This window comes from Lichenostomus cassidix, chromosome 2 (genome assembly GCF_008360975.1).
Source record: "Lichenostomus cassidix isolate B80296 chromosome 2, HeHo_3.0, whole genome shotgun sequence".
Lineage (NCBI taxonomy): Eukaryota > Metazoa > Chordata > Aves > Passeriformes > Meliphagidae > Lichenostomus > Lichenostomus cassidix.
The window spans coordinates 49,881,698-49,906,323 of record NC_139482.1 but is presented as its reverse complement, the minus strand read 5'-3'; the positions used below and the strand labels follow the sequence as shown (position 1 = coordinate 49,906,323).

General features: G+C 36.5%; 1 protein-coding gene across 1 annotated transcript in view; it reads left to right on the top strand.

The window, feature by feature from the left end:
• Positions 1-24,626, top strand: part of CNTNAP2 (contactin associated protein 2) — a 716,903-nt gene that overhangs the window by 301,395 nt on the left and 390,882 nt on the right. The window contains exon 10 of the mRNA XM_085049831.1: positions 15,086-15,257. Coding sequence (XP_084905957.1) covers positions 15,086-15,257 — 172 coding nt within the window. The remainder of the gene's footprint in view (positions 1-15,085; positions 15,258-24,626) is intronic.

Sequence of the window (24,626 nt, the reverse complement as noted above, 5' to 3'; positions counted from 1 at the left end):
CTGTGCTAGAGTGTCCTTGGGTTTCAGTGTTAAACACTAAGGATTGGTAAATCAGGTTTCTTGCTGGAGATGCGTTTTGCTCAGACCCACTGCCCAGTAAAACTTAGAGAATTACCATCTTCTAGAGACTGCTGTACATACTGTTGTGTGTCTCTAGCAGTATCCTGCTTTCTCTCTTTCCCTTTGTCTCTGTCATGCATGTATGTGAAGTCAAATAGAGTGCAGATATTCCCATGGATATCTCCCAGATTAGAACTGGACTTCATTTCGTTCTTTTCTTTTGAGAATATTACAATGAACATCAAAATTTGCAGAAAAATATTCCTGCTTACAGAATGTGCCCTACACATTCCTACCCCAAAATCACAGCTTTGTGAGTGTTAACTTTGCAGATTGCCAACATGGGAATTAAATATACCATGTGTGGATGTATAGAAATAGAACCTGACTAGGGCTGGCACTGTGCAGAAGTACATTGATTTCTGATAGTAAGAAAATGAAGAGTGAAATACCAATAACTTTTTTCTGTATGTAGCAGTGTTATATGGTTGTTGTCATTTCACACCTAATCTCTGACTGCAATAAGAGAAAGCCTCCTTTTATTTCTCCGGAATCCTGGAAATGGTATATTTCCAGTTTTTCACTTGCATTTCAAATTCTCCTCACAAAATATTTAAGTGAAAAAGGAAAAATAGAGGCAAGAAAAAAATTTAGAATTCAGGGTATGTGATCTGAGCCAACCTAGAAATTATTTGCACTGTCATTTGCCACCTGTCTGGGCAATTTGTCTAAGTATTGTTTGAGTTATTATGTCCAAGGGTACCTTTCAATCACTTGTGCTGCAAGGACTTCACTGCTTACCATCTTCTCAACACAGACAAAATTTGGTGATGATAAAGTTAGATAGGATGTAGCAGCTGGCCTCCTGTACTCTGTTGTTGGTGCTATTTAAAGCCGTATTATCAAGATAATGCTACCTACAAGATAAGAAGGTAAATAATTTGAGAGAATAAGCCTTTTTTTATTGAACTTATGTATACATGGTTGACATGCTTTCTTGAATAAGTAATTTTGGACTTAAACTGCAAATGTAAAACCTCTCTTTTTTTTTTTTTTTGAAGTGACATCTATAATTTTAGGCACATAGAGCCCTGTATGAAGTCAGTAGAGTAACTCAGATTATCTATACATCTTTATTAGTTTACCAAGAGGAGCTAAGTGACATTTTATTTTCCTTTGTGCTTCTTTGCATATACTTTCTGTTCTGGTCACTTTAGACACAAAATTCAGAAAGCTGGTCTTTCACTTTTAGCACATTTAGAAGATCCAAGTCATACTGAGAGAAAATCCTTGTTGTTATCTCAGTCTCTTTTCCAAACCAAGTAAATCTTTAAGTGTTATTTCACTAAGATACAAAATTATTAATCAAATGGTTGTACACAGTCAGTGAACAAGTTAGCAATACTTCATATCCTTTTAAATCTCCTAGTTCCGTCTCAGCTGTATTTCGTTTTAGTATAAGAGGTTTTTGAAATGTTTTGGTCCCTCTTCTCTTCCACTGACATTCATTTGCTAGCTTATCCCAAGCTATCCAACTCCAGCATCCCTATAATAACCTTTATGATCTTTTTCTTTCTCTGCAAAAACTCCTTGTGTCCCAAATGACAACAAAACCACCCTGGTCTTACACAACATAACTCTCCTGTAACTCCTGTGCTCTACCTTTTAGCAGAGTTCATCTACAGTCAAATACCTCATCTTTTTGCAGACCTTCCCCAACATGCCTATATTTCACAGACAAGAGCAAAAAATGTCATCCACTGTTCTTGCATCCAGTGTTTCAATTTCAGAGAAAATCCACCAAAGCCATCCTCACTCTAAAAGCCAGCAAAGGACACAATTATGAAGGAAGTGGACAATAGGGCAATTTACATCACAATTGATTTTCCTGTTCTTTCCCAGTAGACAGTGAAGAGTGTTTGTACATAAATATCTGGAATTTAATCTCATACATACAGCTCTGGGCTTTTTGCATAGTTTAACACTTTCAATAATTTGTATTATTTAAAGGAAACTATCAATAGCCATAGGAAAAAGAGAATACCTGAATAAACTCAAATGCAAAAAGGAAGCAACACACCAGACAGAAGCTGGGATTGGCTACCCAGGAGGAATATAGAGTCACTGCCCATTGTTCAGAGCTGGAACTGGGAAAGCCAAAGCTCAGCTGAAGTTGAAGTTCCAAGGGTTTAAAGAAGGATCAGTCTTTTCTTGGAGGAACATGGTAAGAAAATAAAAGGCAGCAGACACAAGCTACAAGACACATTTCTCAGCTATGACAGTGATCAAATACAGGTAGAGCTTGTCCACAGAATTTCTGAAATCTCCATCCTCAGACAAAGTGAACTGGACTGGACACATCCCTAAGCGACTTTTTCTAATTTGACTTTCTCTGAAGAAAAATTTGGATCTCTAAAATGAAATTATTTCATGATTTTATAACTTGATAACTTACTGCAACTTTGGTCTTTATTTTAATATTCTCTGAGGTATCACTGAAGAAGCCAGTCTCCATACCAATGGAAGGTGGCCAGATACCTGTTTTTTAGTTTAGGAATTTTTTTTTTTTTAATGTTTATGAATTTAGTTGAATTCCTATTCAAAATAAATATTTTCAATTTCAACTGTCATAATTACTCTGATTATTTTGAATATTTAAGAGTATAAATATTACATTAAAAAAACAACAAAAACTTCCCAAAAATTAAAAAGGGTAAGATTTCTTTTATATTTGGGCAGCTGTAATATTCTTTGCATAGTTTTCCTTAATGCATTGAATTGCTCCAGTCATTTTGGTAGGAGTCATTCAGAATTACAGTAGGAGGAAATCCATCTTGAATTCAGTATATCAATAACATTATTTTTCCTCAGTACTTTACAGTGTATATTTCCAAGAAAAAAAAATAAGCTTTCTTTCAAGAAAATAACATAATTTCTTTTCATGTCAGTCAATCAATATCAGGCATCCTAAAGCACTTTCAAGAGATGATTTAATAAGGCTAGGGCAATTTATCACAGTTAAGTTCTGTAACTTGCTATTCAAAAAAACTCTCATTGACTTTATGTTGAATCACTACTATATGAGACTTTGCTGCTATGCCTGCTGTGCTTTTGAACAGTCAGCCATGGTGTATAAGAAATCTGCTTTACGTCATTGGACTTGATATTTCTCCTGGGAAGAAAAAAGAAAGATTATTTTGTGGTTTAAGTTTGAAGTTTCATTCCATTTCTTTGAAAAAAATTGCCTGATGGGTTTTTTTATCATTAAAAAAGTCAGGAGATTGAAGTTAAATTCATTACTGTATTGTACTTTCTACAAATTCTCTACTGTATGCATTCCTTGTTTTGAGTGAGCAGACTTGTACTAGAGTAAAGGTTGGATGAGCTGAAAAAGAAGAAATGCACCATAACTCAACAGCTGGAAATTTTTCATAAATTTCCTAATTGTACAAGATGAAAGATCGGTTTCTAAAATTAAAATTGTTGGGGTTTTTTTGTTTGGTTGCTTGTTTGGTTGTTTGTTTTTGAGAGGCGTATCAATTTTTAAAAAAATAGTTTAATAAATGTGATGGAATGGTTGTCCTTTCTAACATTCCTGTCCTAGGGTTAAGAGATAAATACACTGGGTTTTTTTTTCTGCTTAGTGAAATATTCCCACTCCTAAGAGCTTTATGGAATTATGGAGACAACAGAAAATGGGTTTTGTTGTTATTATTGTTGCCTAGAGTTCATTCTATTCAATTTTATGGATTTCTTTCAAATATTAAGTTGACTGTGCACTGCTATGTGAGTGGTTTCCATTTACAACACTTTTAAGGGTTTCTAACTTTTCACTTGAAATAGTTACAAAATATGTGCTCCAGATAAATGAGTTCAGATTCAGAAATGAAACAATATGTGCATTTACATTGTAGGGTTTCTCTGATATTTTTCTTTAAATTTGGAAAGACAATTTAGTTGCAATCTATTTCTACATTTGTGTATCCAAATAGGAAAAAGAAAGCTAAATATTGTTTAAATCATGTCCACCTGAACAAGAAAGAAACAAACAACAAACCCCAAAACATACCAAAAAAATACCCCACAAAAACCTCCCAAGAACAAAAATAACCCAACAAAACACAAGGAAAACAGACAAACAATCAAGAGGATATAAAGTTCTATTCTACCACTGATTTAAACACTTTATTAAGTTGAACCAGCCAGTTTGCCCAAATATGTATGTCAGTCATTTGAACAGTTTATAAATATCTCATAATACAAGCAAATGGCATAGCTAGTCTATTAAATGGGCAGAGACTACTAATCACTACTAATTGCTGTGTTTGTTATAAGCGTCAGAATGATCATGCAATTTTGCCTCCTTACCTTGCCTTTCTTTCCTCTTGTCTTCATCTAATACATATTAAAAAATGCAACTGATAAGAAAAATACCATTTCAAATTTTGAGTCATATGTCTTTACAGTTATTATATGTCTTTAAAAGTTATTATGAACTGAAAACGTAGGAGAATAGTGAAAAAATTGTTAACCAGTGCTACAGTTTGTAATGCTAAGATTTTAAATTTAATTGCTGTATCTCTTTTGCATAAGATTCTAATAAGCATAAGGACAGCCTTTACACTCAATTTAGTGACTCTTTACAGGAATTTCATTAAGCTCTAAATAACTTAATGTAGTTTATTACTCAGATAATATAATTTTATGTGAATATGCATATAAAAATAAGATTAACCAAGGAAGATCTGCACATTGTAAAATAAAAAAGTGAAAATTATTATGATAGATATTTAAAGATTCCTTTTTTTTTTAATTTTCCCCTTAAAAATCAAAAACGTTGTTCTTCAAAGCCACCTGGTATATTAAATGGAGATCCTTAGTATTGATCTGTAGAAACCATCTATATGGTGATATATGAAATAGATTAATATGAGTATACATAAATAGAATATAAAGAGATTGATATGTTTAATGTCATTTTGGAAGTCTGAAAAATTACATATAAGGTGTTCAAAGCCTGTAAGACACTGCTAACAGAAGTGCCGGCATAGACATTTAAAATGCGCTGAATATCTGAATTCACTTCAAATCTGATCACTTTTCTAGTGTTAAATACATATAAGAATTTATAAGCAACTAAGTTCCAAGCAAGTCTTTGGAATCAATAGGTAATTCTATTTTCTTGGTAAATGTCTGGAGAGGTTGGTACTGTCTGTTGTTGGTATTGTCTGTAGTAGTAGCTGACACAGGGCAGTAGGAGCTAAGTGAGAAAATTGGGAATAGTGGACAACATGCATTGAATGGCATGAAACTAGAAATAGTGCCTAAGGTATCTAAACCATGATTCAGTTCCAAACTGGTGCAGTTTACCTCAAAGTGACATACTGTCGTTGTACAAGCAGTAGCTCACAGCAATTTGGCTTGGGTGGTTAGCTACTTGTCACTAGATGCTTTCATTTTGATGCCTTTGTTAACTGTAGTGAAATAAAAATTGTTGTTGACTAAAATATACATGTCTTAGGTGAAGGTAAACCATGTGAATCTGTAGCTGAATTGGTTCAATGCCTGCTATACCATCATTTTCATTCACAGTAAATTCACAATGTTGATATTGTCACCACAACTTCTCAGTACGTGAAAATGCCAGATAAACTCATGTAATACCAACTGTTGTGATACAAGCTGCAGTTTCCCCATCCCTTTTCTTTTTCATATGTCTATCCTTCTCACACTGTGCTGCCTTTCCCACCCCTGGTCCTGGCCACTCCCTCAGGTTTTCCCTGTTGGTTCCTGTACCCTAACTCTGCCTATGTACTGCCCCTGTGCCCAGAGATCAGTGGACCATGTGCTCTCCCTGCCCCCTGTCTCTATAGAAAACTCCAGATCCTTTGCCACGATGTATTTTTGCATCTGGGGTGTCTTTGCCTGTGGGAGGTCTTTGGCCTCTGGTGATCATGTGAATAAACAGATTCTGTGGTCATCATGCAGTGACCCTTCTCGCCTCCTTTACTGCCGCCGTGTTGCGAAGAGCAGATGAAACCAGAGCTAGCCATTGGCACCCCAGCTGGTGTAAGCACAGTGACCAGCCTTCTGAGGGAAGGTTTGGTGCACTGAGATGCTGACTGACCCGGGCTGGGCAGAGACGCTCTCCGGTAAGGCCTGCAGCTTGCCATAACACTGCAAAAATCCATCAGAACTACAACAACCAACAAATAAGAGTATACAATTAATGCCAACAGTGTGATGTCAATGCTCTACGACTCTTAAAGGCAGTAAATAGGGATAGAGCATTTTTTTCTGCTTCTGTCTCTCTAAATGGAATTGTCTCCATCAGTATCTAGATTCTTTTTTTTCTTCATTGGGTATTTTTGGTATAAGTGAAGTAGCAGTAAATGTGCACTAGATTTGAAAATCTAGTGTACATTTATCATCTTTGTTATAAAATAGAAAACCCATGATAGATGTATTATATGAGTAGTGTAATGTACAAATTTGCTGCAATTTGATCATTATGTGGCTTTCTGTGTTTTCTATCACATCCTATGAAATAAGATGGAAATTGCAGTAAAGTGTTAGATTGACTTAAATTAGCCAGGACTGGTAATAATGATAATTCTTACTTCTTTGCAAGTCAGTAAGTGATGATTGAAACTTGTTCCTTCAACTCTTATTTGCAAGTTATTTGAAAAATTATCTAAAAAGGAATATCAGGACATCTTTTGAGTTTACTCCAACGCAGACCTCTAGCTGCTTTCAAGTTTTAGGTTTTCAGGCATGCATGTACAACATTTTTATTAATGGAAACTGACATATAAAGGTAATAAAACCTTCATCTTAAAACAACAAGAAGACCTTTTTGTTATTTTTAATTTGTCAGATTATTTTAAAAAAATGTTATTAATTTATTTCAATGTTACTCTGCCAGGAAACAGAATTAGCTTTGTACTAAGAGCATACAGCTGCGCTTAAATGCCTCTCAGTAAGTGAGTTTTTTCAAATAACATGGACTGTTTTTCATTTGTGTCCCATTTAATGGTGTTATTTATATTAACTTTATTACAATCTCAATGTCCTCACATATTTTTTTCACTACCACTTTCTAAGTAAAGGATTAAATATATGTCAAATTTTCTCTTTTATTTTAAAGTAGTTGTTTGTCTTTTTATTCTACTATGAGGATTCTTTATTAATGTCTTTAGTAGCTGACTACTCTCAAATGCCATTGAAGTAAGCAGGAATTAAAAGTGTTTAACAACTGGAAAAATCAAGTGGTTTCTGAAGAAAAAGCAAAAAACCACAATGCAAGGGAAGTAGAACAGCCAGTCAAATAAAAATGGAAAATTATCTGTGCATTGAGTAAATACCTGATTTATTTCTGTTGTTATTTGAACAAGTATCAATTTTAGCACCTATGAGTGTTTTTGAAACTATTTTACCTGATTTTTTACCCTTATGCTCCCCAGTTTTAGATGCTATCATGACCTGATAGTAATATTTAGGCTTTTTTTTTCTCATCAGACAAGAATATCTTGTTCCAACCCTCAAACACCTGGGTAAAACTTTGCTTTTATCCAATCTACAGAAAACCAGAAAAACTTTAGTGATAACCATAAAGAGGGAGATGTCATTATATTTCACACAGTCATGGAGCTGGGAGAGACATTAGGCTCATCTTCTCCATGTCTAACAAAATCAGTAAAACCAGTCTCATGCAATAATTACATTTGTTCTCTTCCACCACTGAGTCATAGTTCATCTTATATTTTAGTTACTGTTGGTATATGCTTGGGTTTGCAAGGTCTTGTATGACCCTTAGGGAAGTTAAGACTGCAGTAGCAATTTCCAAAGAGACTGTTGTCATACCTGGTTTGCAGTAGGTCTTTTTCCTTTAAATATTTTTATCTGAGAACACTAATATGTAGTATCTTTTCTGAATATATAAGTCTTTCTGGATTATCAGAAAATATTTCTTTTCCATTTCAGAATTATTTGAACTAGTGTATGAAGGTTAGCTACTTGAACAAACAGCTATTTAGGATGTCTTGTATTTATAAAGACTGAAATAATTTCTCGTGAATGAAAAGCATGCTTGTGTTCTGCTAAATTAGTTAAATTTGCTCCCAGTAGCAATATAGTACAGGGATTTTTTTAACAAGTAGTCCAATTGGTATGTGATTTGGGAAGAGAACTGTACTTGGGTACAATCTTCCAGATAATCTCTTTATTGTATTTCTACATGTATTTCAGGAAATTACTTTGAAAATTTGAGAGATACCATATTTGTAATTACTTAAGGTAAAAAATAAAAAAAAATCCTTTGGTATAGAAAACTAAGGGGAAGAGAAAAAGATGTCATAGTTAACGGTGAGATGTATTTCAGTGCCCATTGCAGTTCAATTGAAACAACTGGTACCATATTACCATGCAACTTGGTTTACAAACCTGCTATTTTCCAACAGTAATAACTGGAAACCCCAAATATATTTGAATACTTTGAATTCGATGGCCAGCCACCTGGAAAATTGTCTCCAAACAGTTCCTCTTGACAAGTCCACTGCTGTTCACACTAAGGTCCACAGCAATCTGAGAGAAGTACAGAATCAACAAATCTGGTAAAAGAGACAATTATACTGTAGTCTTATCCTTCCCTTGTTACTGTCAGCAATTTTCCACTTTGCTACCAAATACACTATTCCTGGCTTTTGTTTATGCAATTGTCAGTGCCTTCAAAATTGTATTCCTCTACTTTTTTACTGGGCTGTCATCCTAGGCATTTAATATCCTGTAAAATTGTATTTATGCAAGTTGTGTTGTTGCTTGAAGAGTCTGTTCACAGCTGGTTACCCACCTGTTATCATCTAAGTATCTTGTGGACTTTTTCTGATCTGTCTATTTCTTTCTTTGATGACTACTTATAAACGCTACCAATATAATTACATGAACAGATAACCTATAGTGCTCTACATGACCTGTATGTATGGCTTGATCATATACCTCTAGAATTTCTCTGGCACATAATAAAGGAAATCTGTAGTGCTGTATTGGTATTCCTCATACCTCAAGTAGAGAGGTAGTAGAAGCTTCTTTTTAAAAATTCTGTCTATCAAGAGCTGGTAGGTACTGAATCAGTGTCAATACAGCAAAGGAAATATAGCTGAGGGTTAAGGAATAACAGTATACAGGAAGACTGAAAAACCTCAATACTTCTCCACAACTGGCTCCATTTAATAAGCTGGTGATAAAATATTCTTAGAGAAGATATGGCTGAAGAGCAGATTGTCAAGGGAGACAAAAAAATCAGGAATCACACCACTGGTAGAAAGTGTTGCCAAGGCTTATGAGATCGAGTTAAACTTTTTCATCATATTACAGATGAAATGCATAGAAAAGATTCTGGGAAGTCCACCAGAGACTTCATTAATGCTAGCTTATTTTACCAAGGGGTTCATCTGTGCCCCAGGAGTGCAAGAAGCACATCATCATCTTCTTCTAAACTCTAGCTTTAGTAAAGTCTGTTTTTCTCTGTGTAAAGAGACATATTTAGGTTTCTTGGGTTAGTAATTTAGATTTTTTGGGATAGAATGCACTGCCTTGCTATCAACCTCTATATTTCCATAAACAAAACAATGAGGGCAAAATAAAGATTCATTTATTAGAAAATTAGTTATTCAAGCAGTTGGTGAGCTTCAAACAGAGAAAAATTGTAGTGTCTATTCTGGTTTGCCTTTCTACATTTCACCAAGCTAAAAAACACTAAAGTCAAGTTTATTTTCATTTTTATTTTCATCCTTATATGATTCTATGATTGTCAGAACAGTTCTTACAGTTGCTAGACATGGGATCCAAATGTCATGGCAAACCCCATCCTTAGTCTTCAGATTCCCTAATACAGAAGGATGACTACAGATTAAAAAAAAAAAAGATCTCTACAGAAATGCAATGAAATGAAAAGAAATATTCTATTTTAATTCATGCTTAATCCCTTCTGCAATTTGTTTATTTTATTTCATGCTCTTGAAGCTTGAATCTTCTAGTTTTCCACAGTAATTGCCTTTCTTCCACTTCACACTGAGGGCCCCATTCTGGTCTGATTGAAACCAGGATATAATACTACAGTGAATCTGAACTGCTAGGTGGATCAAGATTTTCTTTCAGTGTCTATTCTCATTGTTGACATGTGAAACATCAGCTATATCTTTAGTCTAAGTACATTGTTAAGCACTGAATTTGGGTTTTGTTCTGTGGATTCAGAATAACATCTTTTAACTCTGTTTGATGTTTAGAAAATTTGGTTACTTGACCCTTCAATGAGACTGCGCTGCTATTTATCCTGACAGATAAAGAATTTTGTTTTATTTCTCTCATTATGCATAGCAGGGATCCTAGGCACATCCTTGAAATACCCTACAAATAAAAATCACTGTCAGACTTGAAATCAGTCCATTTTTCTATTGATTACTATATCTTCAAGCTACCCATGTAACTAGTGGAAGACAATATGTATTACCAGTTAGACTTCTAAGACAATAGGTACTTTCTTTTTCAATTTAGTGTATTTTTTCTTTTGAAGAAATAAAATATCAAGTACCATCTGTATACAATCATTGCCCCATCATTAACATACAAATAATGCAAAAGAATAAGACCCGTAATGCCATAAAGAAAAACTTTCTTCTCGTTATGATAGAATTTGCATTACATTTCAAAGAAAATCTGAGTGTTTAATATAGGGGTACAAAATAATTTCTGATTGCACATCCAGAGTCTAGTATGATATTTCATTCTTAGGTCAGATCTCAGAAACAGGTGGTGCATCAGATGTTCTGACTGTATGTTCTTCTATATAACTATATTGCTATTCTACCATGACCCTGAACGTATTCCTCTTTCAACTTCCTTTTTTATAATGTCTTTGGTAGAACATTACTCAGCTGATTTGAAGAGAGACATAATAGATCTTGACACTGGAAAAGGAATAAGTTTTTAATTTCATAGCTGCTTTATTGTACTTATAATTTATTTAATTAATTTAATTTATTATATTAAAGTGACTTTTAACATAGAAAATAGCATTAATTTAAAATCTATGCTTCCTTATTTTTCTTGAAAGTTTTAACTAAGACCAGGAGCTGGATCTAGAATTTGGCCGTTTTCTGTTTGGTACATCAGAATGAAGTCCTGGAAACAAGTTTTCTTGAACAAAGAAAAATTCAGATTTAATCCCTGTCTGACCTTTACAGTATAATCACTCTCTTCTTGGGCTTAAAATGTGAAAAATGAAATAATAGTATACAGACTCTCTACATCAGAAAGATGTAGAAATTACAGGATAATGGAGTCTGCCTGACTTCAAGTTGCATTTGTAATCATAAGCATGAACATTGTTTAGAACTGTGCAAACTGTGCAAACTGAATTTTATGTGCATTTTGAAAATGTACATAGTTTCTTGTCAACACAAAGATCAATGAAGTGCTGTCCAAATTGTTCATCCATTACTTAGCCTTTCTAGTGTCAGCATTACTGTCAGCTTCAGTTAGAGAACTTCATTTATATAAAATTTCATTCACTGTGGGAAAGATGAGGAAGTGAATCATGTCTCAATAATGGAAATCTGAAAGGGGAAGGCATTGTCTTGTGTATTGAATTAACAACCACGAGGTAGTAGGTCATTTCAAGGTTTACATTTGAGGCAGAAGCTTTGCCCCAAATGATTCTGACCAGAATAGTCTTATGTGTCCAGGTCTCACCAAGATTAATGGACATTAGACTGTATAGCTAGCACCTCAAAAAAAAAAAGAAAAAAAAATACAAGGCTTATCTACTTGCTTTTCTTTTGAGAAACATATGGTTAAAAAAAAAATACATTCTTCCATTCCCTTTGGAGTGTGAATTGTTTTTTGAAATTATCTCTTTGCATAATTATCTGTTATAGTATAGCATGATTGAAATGCTTTGACACCCAGCCAGCCCCATAGACAGTTTATGAAATGTGCTGTACTAGTGCATAAAACTCCCGCCTGTTCCAGTTTCTTACATGACAAGAAACAGCAAAGGGAATAGCAGCAAGACAGGCAAACAAAGACATTTGAATGGGAAAATTATAGTCTTTATCCATTGATAGATTTAGAAAAATTCAGAATCCCAAGTTGATTGACACTCAGTGTACATGACTCCCTTGGATAACAGAGGAAAGCTTGATTTATGTAGTCAGGTTAGGAACAGCTGCCACTTCTGGTCTATTCCATAACTCCTTCCTACTCCAGCCAGTGAACCCAAGGACCTGGCGTCTCCCTCAAGGCTGAAGGACTAACCTGCCGCTTTCTTGTTTGCAGGTTCATCCAGTAGCAAAATGCAGACCGTGTACCAGAGAGCAGTAATAACTGTGCATTAATGTTGTGCATATTTCAGATGCAGTGAGGCTGAGAATCCTGTATTGAAATACCTCTGTGGTTAGTTCTTGAATGGTGTTAAATTGCTGAATATAATTATATGATTTTAACTTAGATTTTTGGTTCATAGTCTTTTTGATGTCAACAGTGAATTGTGGCTCTTGGTTTTGATTTTATTTTTCAGTTAGTGTTTGTAGGATGGTGGATAATCTTTCATTTAAGTCAGATATACTGGTATAACTTGACTTTGCAGGGTTTACATGAATGTTACTGTTTACCCCAGTGTTGGTAACCTTTCATTTAATATTTAATACAAAGGAATTTCATATGTTTCCTGAACCCAAAGATGATACACAGGTTTCCTGCCCTGCCTGCTAATACACTAAAAAACAAAATGACCATGTGATTTGTGTTAGTTTGGGGATTCTTGCTTGGGACTAGTTGTAGGGTTCAGTGACAGCTTAAAAACAGATGATTATACTGAAAGAGTGAGCTCTTTAAATATAATTGGAGAAAGTGTGTGGAAGGAATATGCAAATATTGTGCTTGCATGCATCAAATAACAGAGAATTAACTTGCACTTTTGTCTCTCCGTATTGTTGGCTGTAAAGCCTCACATAAATCAGTTTAATCAGTCACTAGAAATAATAACTTAAAAAAAGTTGGAGGCAGGCTTCTGAAAGCCCTGTCCTCATTTCATCACATAAGTCATTAGCCACTGCCCATGCTGAGAAAACAATATAGGTCATGTCCCTACAACTTGATTTTTCTTCCTGTCCAAAATAACAATTCCTATAATCCATGATTATCACTTTTTTCCTTTTGGTTGGTTGGGTTTTTTTGGAAGTGTGGCATTTGATCTGATGAGGGTATTATGCACTAATTAAGCATTTGGGAGATTCCCAAGGAGCCTTTCCTTCTCCAGCGAATGTGTGTTAGTGTGACGGGGTTATTTATCTGTCTCATAGCAGTTTATGGCTCCCTGCAATAGTGTCACAATTTTAGTCCTAAGGTGATACAACCTCCAGGCAAGCCCAACTTCTAGAAATATCTGTCAGAACTAACTTTTAGTGTTGTCCGTCCCTGCTTAATTGCTATAGTATCCCTGATTAATTTTATGCCACCATCAGGGAACTCTGAAATGAGGGCTTACTGAAGTGAGTCAGGGAAGTTTAGAAGCTACCAGAAGTAAATTTAGCTGACGGGCCTGGTCACATTAGAAAATTTTAAAAAGCATTAATGATGATATGAAATCTCAGCAAAGCCTTTCAGTTAAAATGTGTCTTAATTAGATTTTGGCAAGGGCTTATATGCAACTGAGTTGTGGGTTTTTTTAGTAATAGGTGGCTTATTAGGCATCATCTGACCTCAAGTTCTAGTTGCTTGTTTCTCTACTTATTGCCTTTTTTTTTACCTAATTCAACTATTTATGTGGCATGTGATAAACTGTATTCAGGAACAGAATTTAAAATTATGTTCATTACTTCTTTTTTCTGCCACTGTTCAAATAATGTAAGTCTGATAATCTCTTATTCTCCTGTCTCCACAAATGCTATTGAAGAGGGCATAAGGCATTGGAGATTGGCAAGGTGGATAGAAAAGTGGGAGAAGGAATAGGAGCTGTATAATTTGTCTTAGCTACTAAAGCATATGTGTACCATATTTTACCCTTGTCAGACAAGTACTGCATGGCTGGTCATCTACCTAGCTGAAATCTGCAAAACCATTATGCATATTCCAGGATTTTTACCTTCTTTAACTTCTTTTCAATAAATTGTCGTTATCCCCTCTCCCATTCTTCCTGCTCCCATCTTTAATACATTCTGTCTTTTTCAGGGAGTTCATTGTTAAAGATTTATAAGTAGTGAATGAGGCTCTCCACTGTCTTATCAAGGACATTTTTCTCAAGCAAATTGACACATTCTCTTCTGAAGGGCATTCAGTTAAACAACTGCATACAAACATCTTCTGTCTCCCTGCCTTTTAGCCTGAGCCAGACACTAAGTCATTCTCATCTCTTATAAACCACCTTCAAATAGACAAGAAAATGAATGTATTCAGAGTGTATACATAATGTCCTCAGATTCCTCAGAAGTGATCCAGGACATTAGATGTTATGACTATTTTCAAGTTTACAGAAAGTTTCCAGCACAAGTATTCTTTGCCCATGAACAAAAAGACAAAGTGACAAAGAGTGAAAGCCTAGTTCTAAAGAAGACTGAATTGGAAATTCACTTCACTGCTGCATTTTTAGTCAGAAAAATCAGAGAAATTAGAATGTGGGCTCTCAAATATAGCAAGGAGATAATTTTTTTCCTATTCCAATAATACTGGTATGAGTAACAAGGAATGAGAGACAGCAGTAGAGAGGACTGGAAAAGAAGGTAGCAGGAGTCTTCCGTCCTTTAGACAAAAATTAATGAATCATCAGCTGTACTGTATAAATTCTTTCAGGTACTTAACAATTACTTAAGTCAATAAAATTGCAATGTAAACTAATAAATTTATAATATTTCCTTACCACTCTATTTTCTTCCCTAATCTAGGAAACATGTCTTTCTTTTCCTTTGAAAAAATCCTGGCTTAAGTAATAGTAGATGATGTTGATAATGCTTTTTATTTTGCTTCTCTACAGGGTTTCCTATACAGATGAATGACTCGGATCACTCGCTATTTGAGCATTCTTTTCAAGGATGTATGCAGTTTATTCACGTGGATGATCAGCTGGTGGATCTGCATGCAGTAGAGCAAGGCCAGCTGGGGAGCTTTGCGAACGTCACCATTGACATGTGTGCCATTATTGACAGGTAAGTTGTGGAGAGATCACCTATATTCTGATACACTGATACATCCTTCATATTCAGAAAATACAGAGTGATCCAGAAAAGATGGTCCTGACACTGCCAGTGATCATGTCAATGTGGCCCTACCTTTCTTGCAGTAGGAACCATGCTTAGATGATGGAGATGATGGCTTTACATTGTAGACTGTGTAGGGTGCAGTGGAAAGCAACTCTCAAATCTCCCCACTCACCAGCACAGGAGGAGGTGAAAAGTTCTTGTAAGTCAGACGCAGATCATAGGTCAATAATATGACTGCCCTGAAAAGGGGGAACTCCTCACACATTTTGTTTGTTTCCTAGATGACTGCTATGGAGGGATTTTTGCAACTAGAAGTTGTGGGTCCTGGCTTCGATGCCTTCTGGCTTCCCTGTGTTCCTCAGAGAACTGAAGTGGGTCCCCATGCTTGCACATCAGTGCATGTAACAAATGCTCGAACTTAATTAAAATAGTGATTACTGGGTTTGATTTTTTCCAGTCTGAGATGAGTAACTGAGAATTAGGGCAGTATTTTCTTTGGCACTACCTTGTCAACCACTTACCTGTACTTATTCAAGTTGATTCTGATTAGTGGTTTCTTTGTTGGTGAAAAAAAGAGAATACTAGAAAAGACAGAAGGAACAAGCAGCCCAACTCCTGGATGCAGGCAGCTTGGGTTATCATGAAAATTACCTCGACATTAAAGCCATTACAAGCCTGCTGAACAGCTGTAAATGGCTTTTTCAAATAGTGCTATGAAAGAAGCAAAGAGTACTAGATCACAGAACCCTAGAATAATTCAGGTAACAACTAACTACTGGAGTTCATGTCACTCTCTAAATGCAAGGCTAACTTCAAAGCTACATTGGGTTACTAAGGGCCATGTCGAGTTGGACTTGGAATATCTTCAAGGATAGATAACCTACTGGTTTAGTGATTTTGGATATCATTAGAAAATATCTGCAAAGTTATGGTTAAGAAATGCACGTCCTCTTCATTTCCTACTTTAATTTAAGAGACTCTCTGTCGCTGTTGAGCAGCTAGCAGAGTAATGAATGCATCAGTTCTCAGTGGCAAGAAGGAATGACCTTTATTGTTTTGATTTCATCACATATATAGAGTTCTCAAAAGTCACCCAGATTGGTCAGTCAGAAGCCTTTCCCCAGGCCTGATTGGCCAGGCCTGCACTGCCCAAGTTCTGGGACACTGTTCCAACAACATCCAAACTTTATCTTTATTTACAAAACACAAGAAAACTTCTCATGGGGAAAACCTGTGCTAGCCACAACTCTCAAAGAGATAGATGCTACCATGAAAAAAACCAAAATATGACATACTGCTTTGGTCTTGCAAAATGCCCTCTCTTCCTGAAATGTAGACATCCATTTGCACTAAATAAGTTGCGGTAGGTTGACCATGACAAGCAGCCAAACACCCAACCTACCTTTAGCTGTCTTCTCTCTCCTGAGAGATGAGGATAAAAACACAAGAAAGCCGAAAAGACTTGGGGATTAAGATGACAATTTAATAAGAAAAGCCAAAGCTACACATGCAAGCAAAGTAAAAAAGAGAAATTTGTTCACTACTTTTCATCAGCAGGCAAATGTCCAGCTGCTCCCTGGAAAGCAGGGTCTCAGCACATGTAGTGGTTGTTTTAGAAGAGAACCTCCATAGCACTAAACATACTCCTTTCCTCTTCCATTTCCTGAGTTTTTATTGCTGAACATGATGTTGTACGGTATGGGATTTCCCATGACCAATTCCCAGCTATGTCCTTGTCTAACCTCTTACCCACCTGCCTCCTCCCAGCCTTCAAGGGGAAGGTTGTGGAGAGAAACCTTAATGCTTCTGGACAATCACTGTCCAGCAGAAGCCAAAACAGAGGCCTGGTACCAGCATGGTTTTAGCCACAGCTGGGAAACACAACACCCATGGGCTACTGGGAAGATTAATTTAGTAACTCCATCCCAACCAGACCCAGTATACCACTGTAGTAATCTTAGTGTTAAAGAACATGCTTTGTCATGTACCAATGAGTTTCTCTGGCATGTCAGGCCACTTTTTATTGATGCTTTTTGTGGACCCATTGAAGGTTGAAGTCATAACAAAAAGAGCAAATGACAAGCTGCTGCCATAGGGATGAAGTTTGTTCTGTCTCCTCACATACATCTGAAATTAAAAAGAACTACTGTGGTCAGTATTCATCAGTTTGGATTACTTGGCTTTATTTTGAATATTTGGTTTTGGAAATGTAAACTGACTTGAAAGAAAGGATGTGAAGATACAGCTAATTAAGTCTCTGCTTTTCCACCAATGGATGAATTTAAGCTTATGCAGCAGTTTGTATTGATCTGAATTATTGAACCCATTTATGCAAGTTTCTATTAGAAATAATCCCATTGTTATAGGGAAGTTAATCAGAATTAAGCTTTTGAAATGTATTGTGATGTAATTACAAGTAACTTACAATGTAAGTTAATTAGTATCAAAACTTTATTATACATTTATGAAATACAATACTTAAGGCTTCCTATACATCAAGCAGCTTACTTTGGAAGTTCCCTTCACATAGAAGGTAGTATTTAGAAGCTATTTCTTTTTATAATACATGATATACATTCAAATATTTCATATGTTATAATGTCACACGCCACATAAAATTTGTATATAGTGGCCTTTTATTATATGAAAACATTACTATATTTTATATATTTTTGTGTATTATATATTATATATTTATATTATTTTATATATATATAAAACAGCTGTATTCATAACAGAGTTTGGCATAAATAACAGTGTTTTATATATGCCTATGCATGTATGTTTTCTTTATATAAGAAAATATATTCACTCTGTTTCTCTCTTCTGTCACCTTGGATGCTGATATCATCCTCACATAACTTAAAACTGTATGTCTTACATTTAGGCCTTTTAAGCTCAGGAAGATTGTGCTGCAAGCAGAATAGCAATTCTATAGACACAGGAAATTAGAATAGTATCCAAAGAAGTTTCTGAGGGTTGGCTTTGTTTTCTTCAATAATTGAGATGTAATCAAGTTTATTGTTTTCCCATGATTTAGTTTATTTCTCGTTACTTTATTTCTTGTTATTTTATTTCTCGTTACTTTATTTCTCGTTACTTGGCACTTTAGAACAAATCCTTTGGCTGAAAAGTAACAATGCAAAGCTTTAGATCTGGATTTTCATGGCTGTCTTATTAACATCTGCAAACAAGAGTTTACAAGCACTTCTGCTACAATATGCCATTATATACAACATTGTTTATGTGGCTTTATTTAAAGAATCCAAGTACCATGTGCACTATGTATCATCTCAATTTCACCTCCTTTTAAATGGGAAGATACTTGTGGCATGTCGTGGTGGGATCCTCCGGCTTTTTTAAACTAGTTTGGACCTGAATCATAAAGGTTTCAGTCATCATCATCAACACAGAAATTGCTTTCATAGCCACACTTCAGTAAAGACCCCCACTGGGCAAGAAGATAAGCTGTCACATTGAATTATTCTTACTGCCGATTTCAGCCATTTGGTTCAGAGGATAAAAAGTGAAGATGTAAATGGTAGCATTTTTCATTATTAGCCAGAGTGGTTAGTAAGGAGGGGAGAGTTTTCTCGACAAGAAGGCAACAAAAGGTACTGAGGGTTTGTCGAGTTCTCAGGTTGCACAAGCCTGAGGGTAACTGCTACCTACGTCCCAGGTTCTCCTGAGCTAAACACTGGCCTGATATGGAAAAGGCTTCTGCATTTAATTTTCAGCAGTTTTGAAAAATGTGAGAATAGTCATGATAGAGTATTAAACTTGTACTTGGGAGGTACAAGTGTTGAACCAGTGTCTTTTTATTTTGCCTTCCCTTCCTCACATAAGCATTTTTTAATGGCAAAGATTGCAAGCTGAGATGTAATTACAAGGGAACACCAAAGCTAAGGAACATTCTCTTTTTACCAGTGGCTAAATAGTATAAATGCATATAATTTCATGCAGGTATCTATATAGGAATTACAGGCAGTTAAAACGCTACTGAGAAAAAAAAAATAATCATCCCTATTTTTGTCTCTCAATTACCTATAATTGCATTAGCAATGGAAGTTGCATTGTTGTCATAGTGATCACATGCTGCATTACTTGATACAGCACAGGTCCCTGTGCACCTCCTCTACTTAACATTAACTACCTAACTTGTTGTAGTCCAGATGGTACTGTTGTATTTTCAGATTTTAACACAGGACATTGAATGGGAATTATTACTCACAACTAATTTATCCCAGCAGTCTCGGAGAATTCTAAAGCTTTCCTGACTTCATTATGGTTAGAATTATGGATTTTAATCACAAAATCACAATGAGGAAATACCAAAATGACTTCAAAATACAGCGTCAAATCTGCTATTGGAGATTATGCAGCACATAAGCCAATTTTATGAAAATTTCTGTGTGCCATGTGAAAAAACAGGGTGAAAAATGAAAAAATTTCATGTAGCTGTTTCTGGTGTTTTATGAATGTGTAAACAGTGTGGTTCCATCTGTAACGCAGTGAGATGAATTAGATGCCAGTTTTTGAGAATAATTTCCTATTAAAGATTAATTTAAGTGATCAGATACATGTGGCAGAACATTTCTGGATGATTATTGCTTACCTGCTGTGGGGATACACTCTGTATAACAGAGTGCCAGCATTCAGCTTTAATTTCATATGAACACATTCTGTAAACTGTGGGATTGCCAGTCAAAGTTTGAAATAATTCATCTAAATAACAAAACACAGCAAGCATATTGATACATAAATAAGGCCACAATGTAACAGGCAGCAAGGCACAATTTCTTTGCAGTTAAAAATTGTCATTGCAAATAGTATTAAAGTTTTTAATTTCTAGATCTTCACACAGGCTTTAGGATTATGCCCTTCCTCACTGCTCTTCTCCTCCTTCTGCCAGTTCAGTGGTGAGACAGACAGACAGATATCATCCAGTAGTGCTCTGCATGAGGAGCAGATGATATAAGAACGTCCTGGCTGGAAGAAAAACCTGCCTTGCAGTTGAGTTATTTCCAACATAAATTCACAAAAAGGAAGTTATATAGGACCGGGGAAGGGCTGAAACTATACCATGACTTCAGCCGGCAGATATTCCTGGCCCTATGGCTGGAAGCCACTTCCTACATGTGCCTTCTCCCTCTCCTCTTCTTATCCCCATGTCTTTCTGTAACCATACAAACTTTTTATGGGGAAATGGAGGTGAAACCTGCCTTTCAATGAGAGAGATTCAAGTGTGTTTACATTATAATCCATCTCAGTCCAGAAAGGTGACTTTGTAGACAGAGATTATACTTCAGATGAAAATGCCTTTAATACTGTGGCACTCGTCCATTATGTACCAGAGTGTGACAATAGCCATATTATTAACACAGTTCAGTAGACAGCTAGGAGGTTACAAACTTTACGAAGCTAAGCACAAAATAGGAAGAGTTTAATTGCTTTTTGAAGTATATCTTAGTTTTTAGCAATATTTTTTTACTATGAAAAAATCTTCATTCTAAAAAAAGGGGATGGGGGAATGTGAAAAACAAGCTTCACTCTCCTGTTGAAATGTAAAAGTTTAATAAAAGACAATAGGGGACACCAAACAATAAAGCAAAGAAACAGTGCTGGGTGCTTGGCCCTAAGCCAAGAGGCATGCGGGCCATTGAGGGAGTCGTCTTAAATACTCTTTGTATTGTGTCAGCCTCATGCCTATTCATAAGCATTCATGCATATTCAAACTTTTCTCAAAACTATTTTGCATGTTCCAAGAACTATTTTGCATGGCTCCTCCTTGGTCCCGCCTTTTTAGAGCATGCGCTTTTTCGGCTGTGGTTTCTTCCATTCTTGGTTATCGCCTCTCAGTTTGGGCTTGGGTCCGTAGTCCTTGCATCTGGTTATAGGCTGATAGTCAGGTATCAGTGGTAGGTCTTCTTTTTGGGTGTTATCCAGTCAAGCAGGTAGTGTGGTTAGTAAAGGAAAGTAATTTAAACTACTTTTATTAGTTATTTTACTACTATATCAAAATCTAGTTCATAACAGAAATTAAAACATTGGTTATATACCTCTATCTTTATGACAAGACTACTTCTGTAAAAAGAATAAAACCATACACACAATGAAAAGGCAACACTATATTATTATGTATTTATCACAGGGAACACTGTAAAAATCGGGGGAAAGAAGGCATGAGAAACATTAAAAATTGAATAAACTGGGTTTTTCCATGTGTTAACAAACCTGGTCCTGTGCTCACAGCTGGAAATATTTGAATGACTTGCAAAATGACTTTGCAGAATTTTACAGAGTCTATGCAGTACTTTGCAGTACATCAAGAAATTACCTGGACCCTCCAGCTGCCATTAGTTAGAAGGGGACTCCCCAAAACAATAACAGAAAAAAAGAAAAATATAGTAATGAGATCATGGAAGTTTTAATTGAAAAAAAGAAGCACCAAGGGATGTAGTAGCACTACATAGACAGAAGGCAAAAACCTCAGGTTACCTGTGTGGAACAGTATGACTAATGACCCATGCTGTTAACTAACGTAATAGTATAATCAATAACTGTTTAAACAAGTTAGAATAGTTTGAGATGCAGATGGTTTGAATGATATTTTCTTCTTATGTCTTTGCCATGTTTTTTTTTCTTTCTCCTCAATCCTTTATCACTTTATCCTATATTACACAGGTTACAATAGTCAATAACATTCTTATGATACTCTTTCAAGTAACTGTGTGGGTTGTATATCATCTTGTAGCTGAATGCCTGAACAGGTTGAATTCTCAGAAAATCCTCTCTGGTTCTTTGTCTTGTGTTTAGTCCTATATAAGCTCTGCAGAGAGGAAAAAAGTATTTCGTTTTAACTCCAAGAAATACTAATATCATTGTGTATTATTACTAAAAAATGTGGGCTACTGAAATTATTTTATTGAGAAAGTAGATTATTCGTTCATAATAAATATTGGTTCTTGCTAAAACAAAAGCTAAGTCAGTAAATATTTAGGGAATACCTTAAGGAGCACTGCAGAACTCACTGTCCTCATAGCCCTGTGGAGCCAGGGGCAGCAGTCATAAGAAAAGAGGTGCAGAGGTGGTGCAAGGGATCCCAGTGCTTTGGATCACCCAGTGGTGCCCTGCCAGGTGCAGGGAGGATTCTTGCCCCGAAGGCGGATCAGGCCAAGGGCATTTGCTCATTATTGCAAGGCTCTGACATGGGTCCAGGTGGGGCAGGATAGAAGTCAGGCATCTCCTGGGATGTGTGCTGAGGTTTCCCGCTCCGGGGAAGGCGGCAGGACCCCTGAAACCTCACAGAAAAGGGGTCACTGCTCGCGGACCCCCACGCAGTTTGGGCCAGCGGAGCCAGGGCGCCGCAAGCACGCGGGTGCGGGTTGTTTCCCCGACAGAGAATAAAAGGAGACACGGTGGTGAGGAGATGCAGACTCTGTGCCTCAGAAATCCAGGGTTTACTAGGGTGCAGCAGGACGGAGCGGGGTCCGTGGGATCGGGAAGGGTCGAAGGAAACCTGGGCGGATCTGGATCTGGAGGCGCACAGCACAGAACCGAAGCGAACATGGGGTTAAGAGGGACCGAGGGATGGGAGAAGTTTGGATGGCAGAGCCAACCGGGACACGGAGGGTACAGAATTGTCAGGGGAGCTGGGGAATAGGGGTACAAGGGGGGAGGTTACAGAACTTATAAACCAATAGTAAAACATGGGTAGAAGGAACATTCTAGCTATTAACTCCAAACAGATAAAGAGGAGGAAAACTCCAAAGCCCAATACTTTTGTTCCCTGATGCATATTTAGGAGGCCAACTGCAAGGTGTACTGGGGGAACATCTTTCTGTCACCCTGAGCTAAAAGTCTCTTCAGACCCAGGGGGCTTTGTCAGGTAGTTCAGCCTTCAAGCTCTGGGCTAACCTCACTGCTACAGTGTGCCCAGTGTGTGGGATGAGGACACAGGTCTTATGCATGTGTTCAGGGAATAGCTGATTACTGCCTATGAGGTCAGGAAGCAATTTTCCACTGAGGCAGACTGGTACTAGCCCTTGGTGTTATTGTCACCTTCCTCTGCCGCATGGAGCGTGTGGTGGTAAGGTTTCTCTGGGCCCAGGTTGCTGCCTGCTGCTCATGCCCCGTGAGGACACAAGGCCTCTCATGCTCTGCAGCACTGACTGCAGACCTCAGCCTCCTCTGGGCTATTTGCTCAGGTGCCTGCTGCCCTTGTGCTCCTGTCTGGCGGGAGGAAACTTTCTACACTTCCAGGCTGCGCCTAGGGGTTGCTTCTTGTCCTCAGTGACAGTGAACACAGCCCCTCCCAGGGCTTTCTCTGACTCCCTGTCTTCCCATCCCTCCACCATCCTCACTGCCCTTCTTGGGATGCATTCAAGGACCTCAGCATCCTTTTTAAAAGGTGAGGCCACAATTACAGGGATTCCTGTCATCAACGCACTAACCTGCTTATGTTTACTAATCCAGTATTTGGATTTGAAGAAAAATTGATAGTAGTGGCAAACTTTTAAGATATTATTTAAATAATGTTACAAATTGTTTTGGCAAAACCTTTGCTTTTTTTTGCTTTCTGTTGCTGCATGACTAATATTCGCATGGCAACATGGCAAAATCTTTGAGTGGAAATTAATTTCTTGTTTTTTTCTTATATGCATTAGTTTGCTCAGGGGACTTGATTGAATGTGCAGCTTGTATTACATTCATACATAATTATTATTTTATTCTCATTTTCCTGTGGGGAAGATGAGAGCACTGAGCAAACATCCACAAAGCTCTCATTCGGACATGAAATTTATACTCTCACAAGAGTAGATGCTAAATATTTGCCAGATCCTATAATAAAACTGTTGAAACGAACTCCCTGGTTACTCAACTGAGTTCTGAAGTCAAACTGCTTTGATGACTCTTTCAAGTTATTCATCACTTATTGCTCCTCATCAGTTCATAACTGAAAAAATTAATATATTATGCAGATTGCTTATTCTTATGTGATTAAGATATCTTCTGGATGAACAGTGCTGCTGTTCTTAATGAAACTGTCTCTACATGTTCATTCTCAAAAATAAACAAAACCAGATTGCTGTCTCAATTTTAAAACTTATTAAAAATGTAACCAATGCAAAAAAGTTTCAGGAACTGTCTGTATTGCTACTAGTCTTTAAATAACACTGAAAAGGCATAATCCTCTCATTTACATTTGTTAACTAACTATGAATCTCTCAGATATTAATATCAATACTTCCACTATTTTTTCCTAGTAAAAGAAAATGGGTAATCATGATCCAAACAAATAGACTGTCTGTCTAA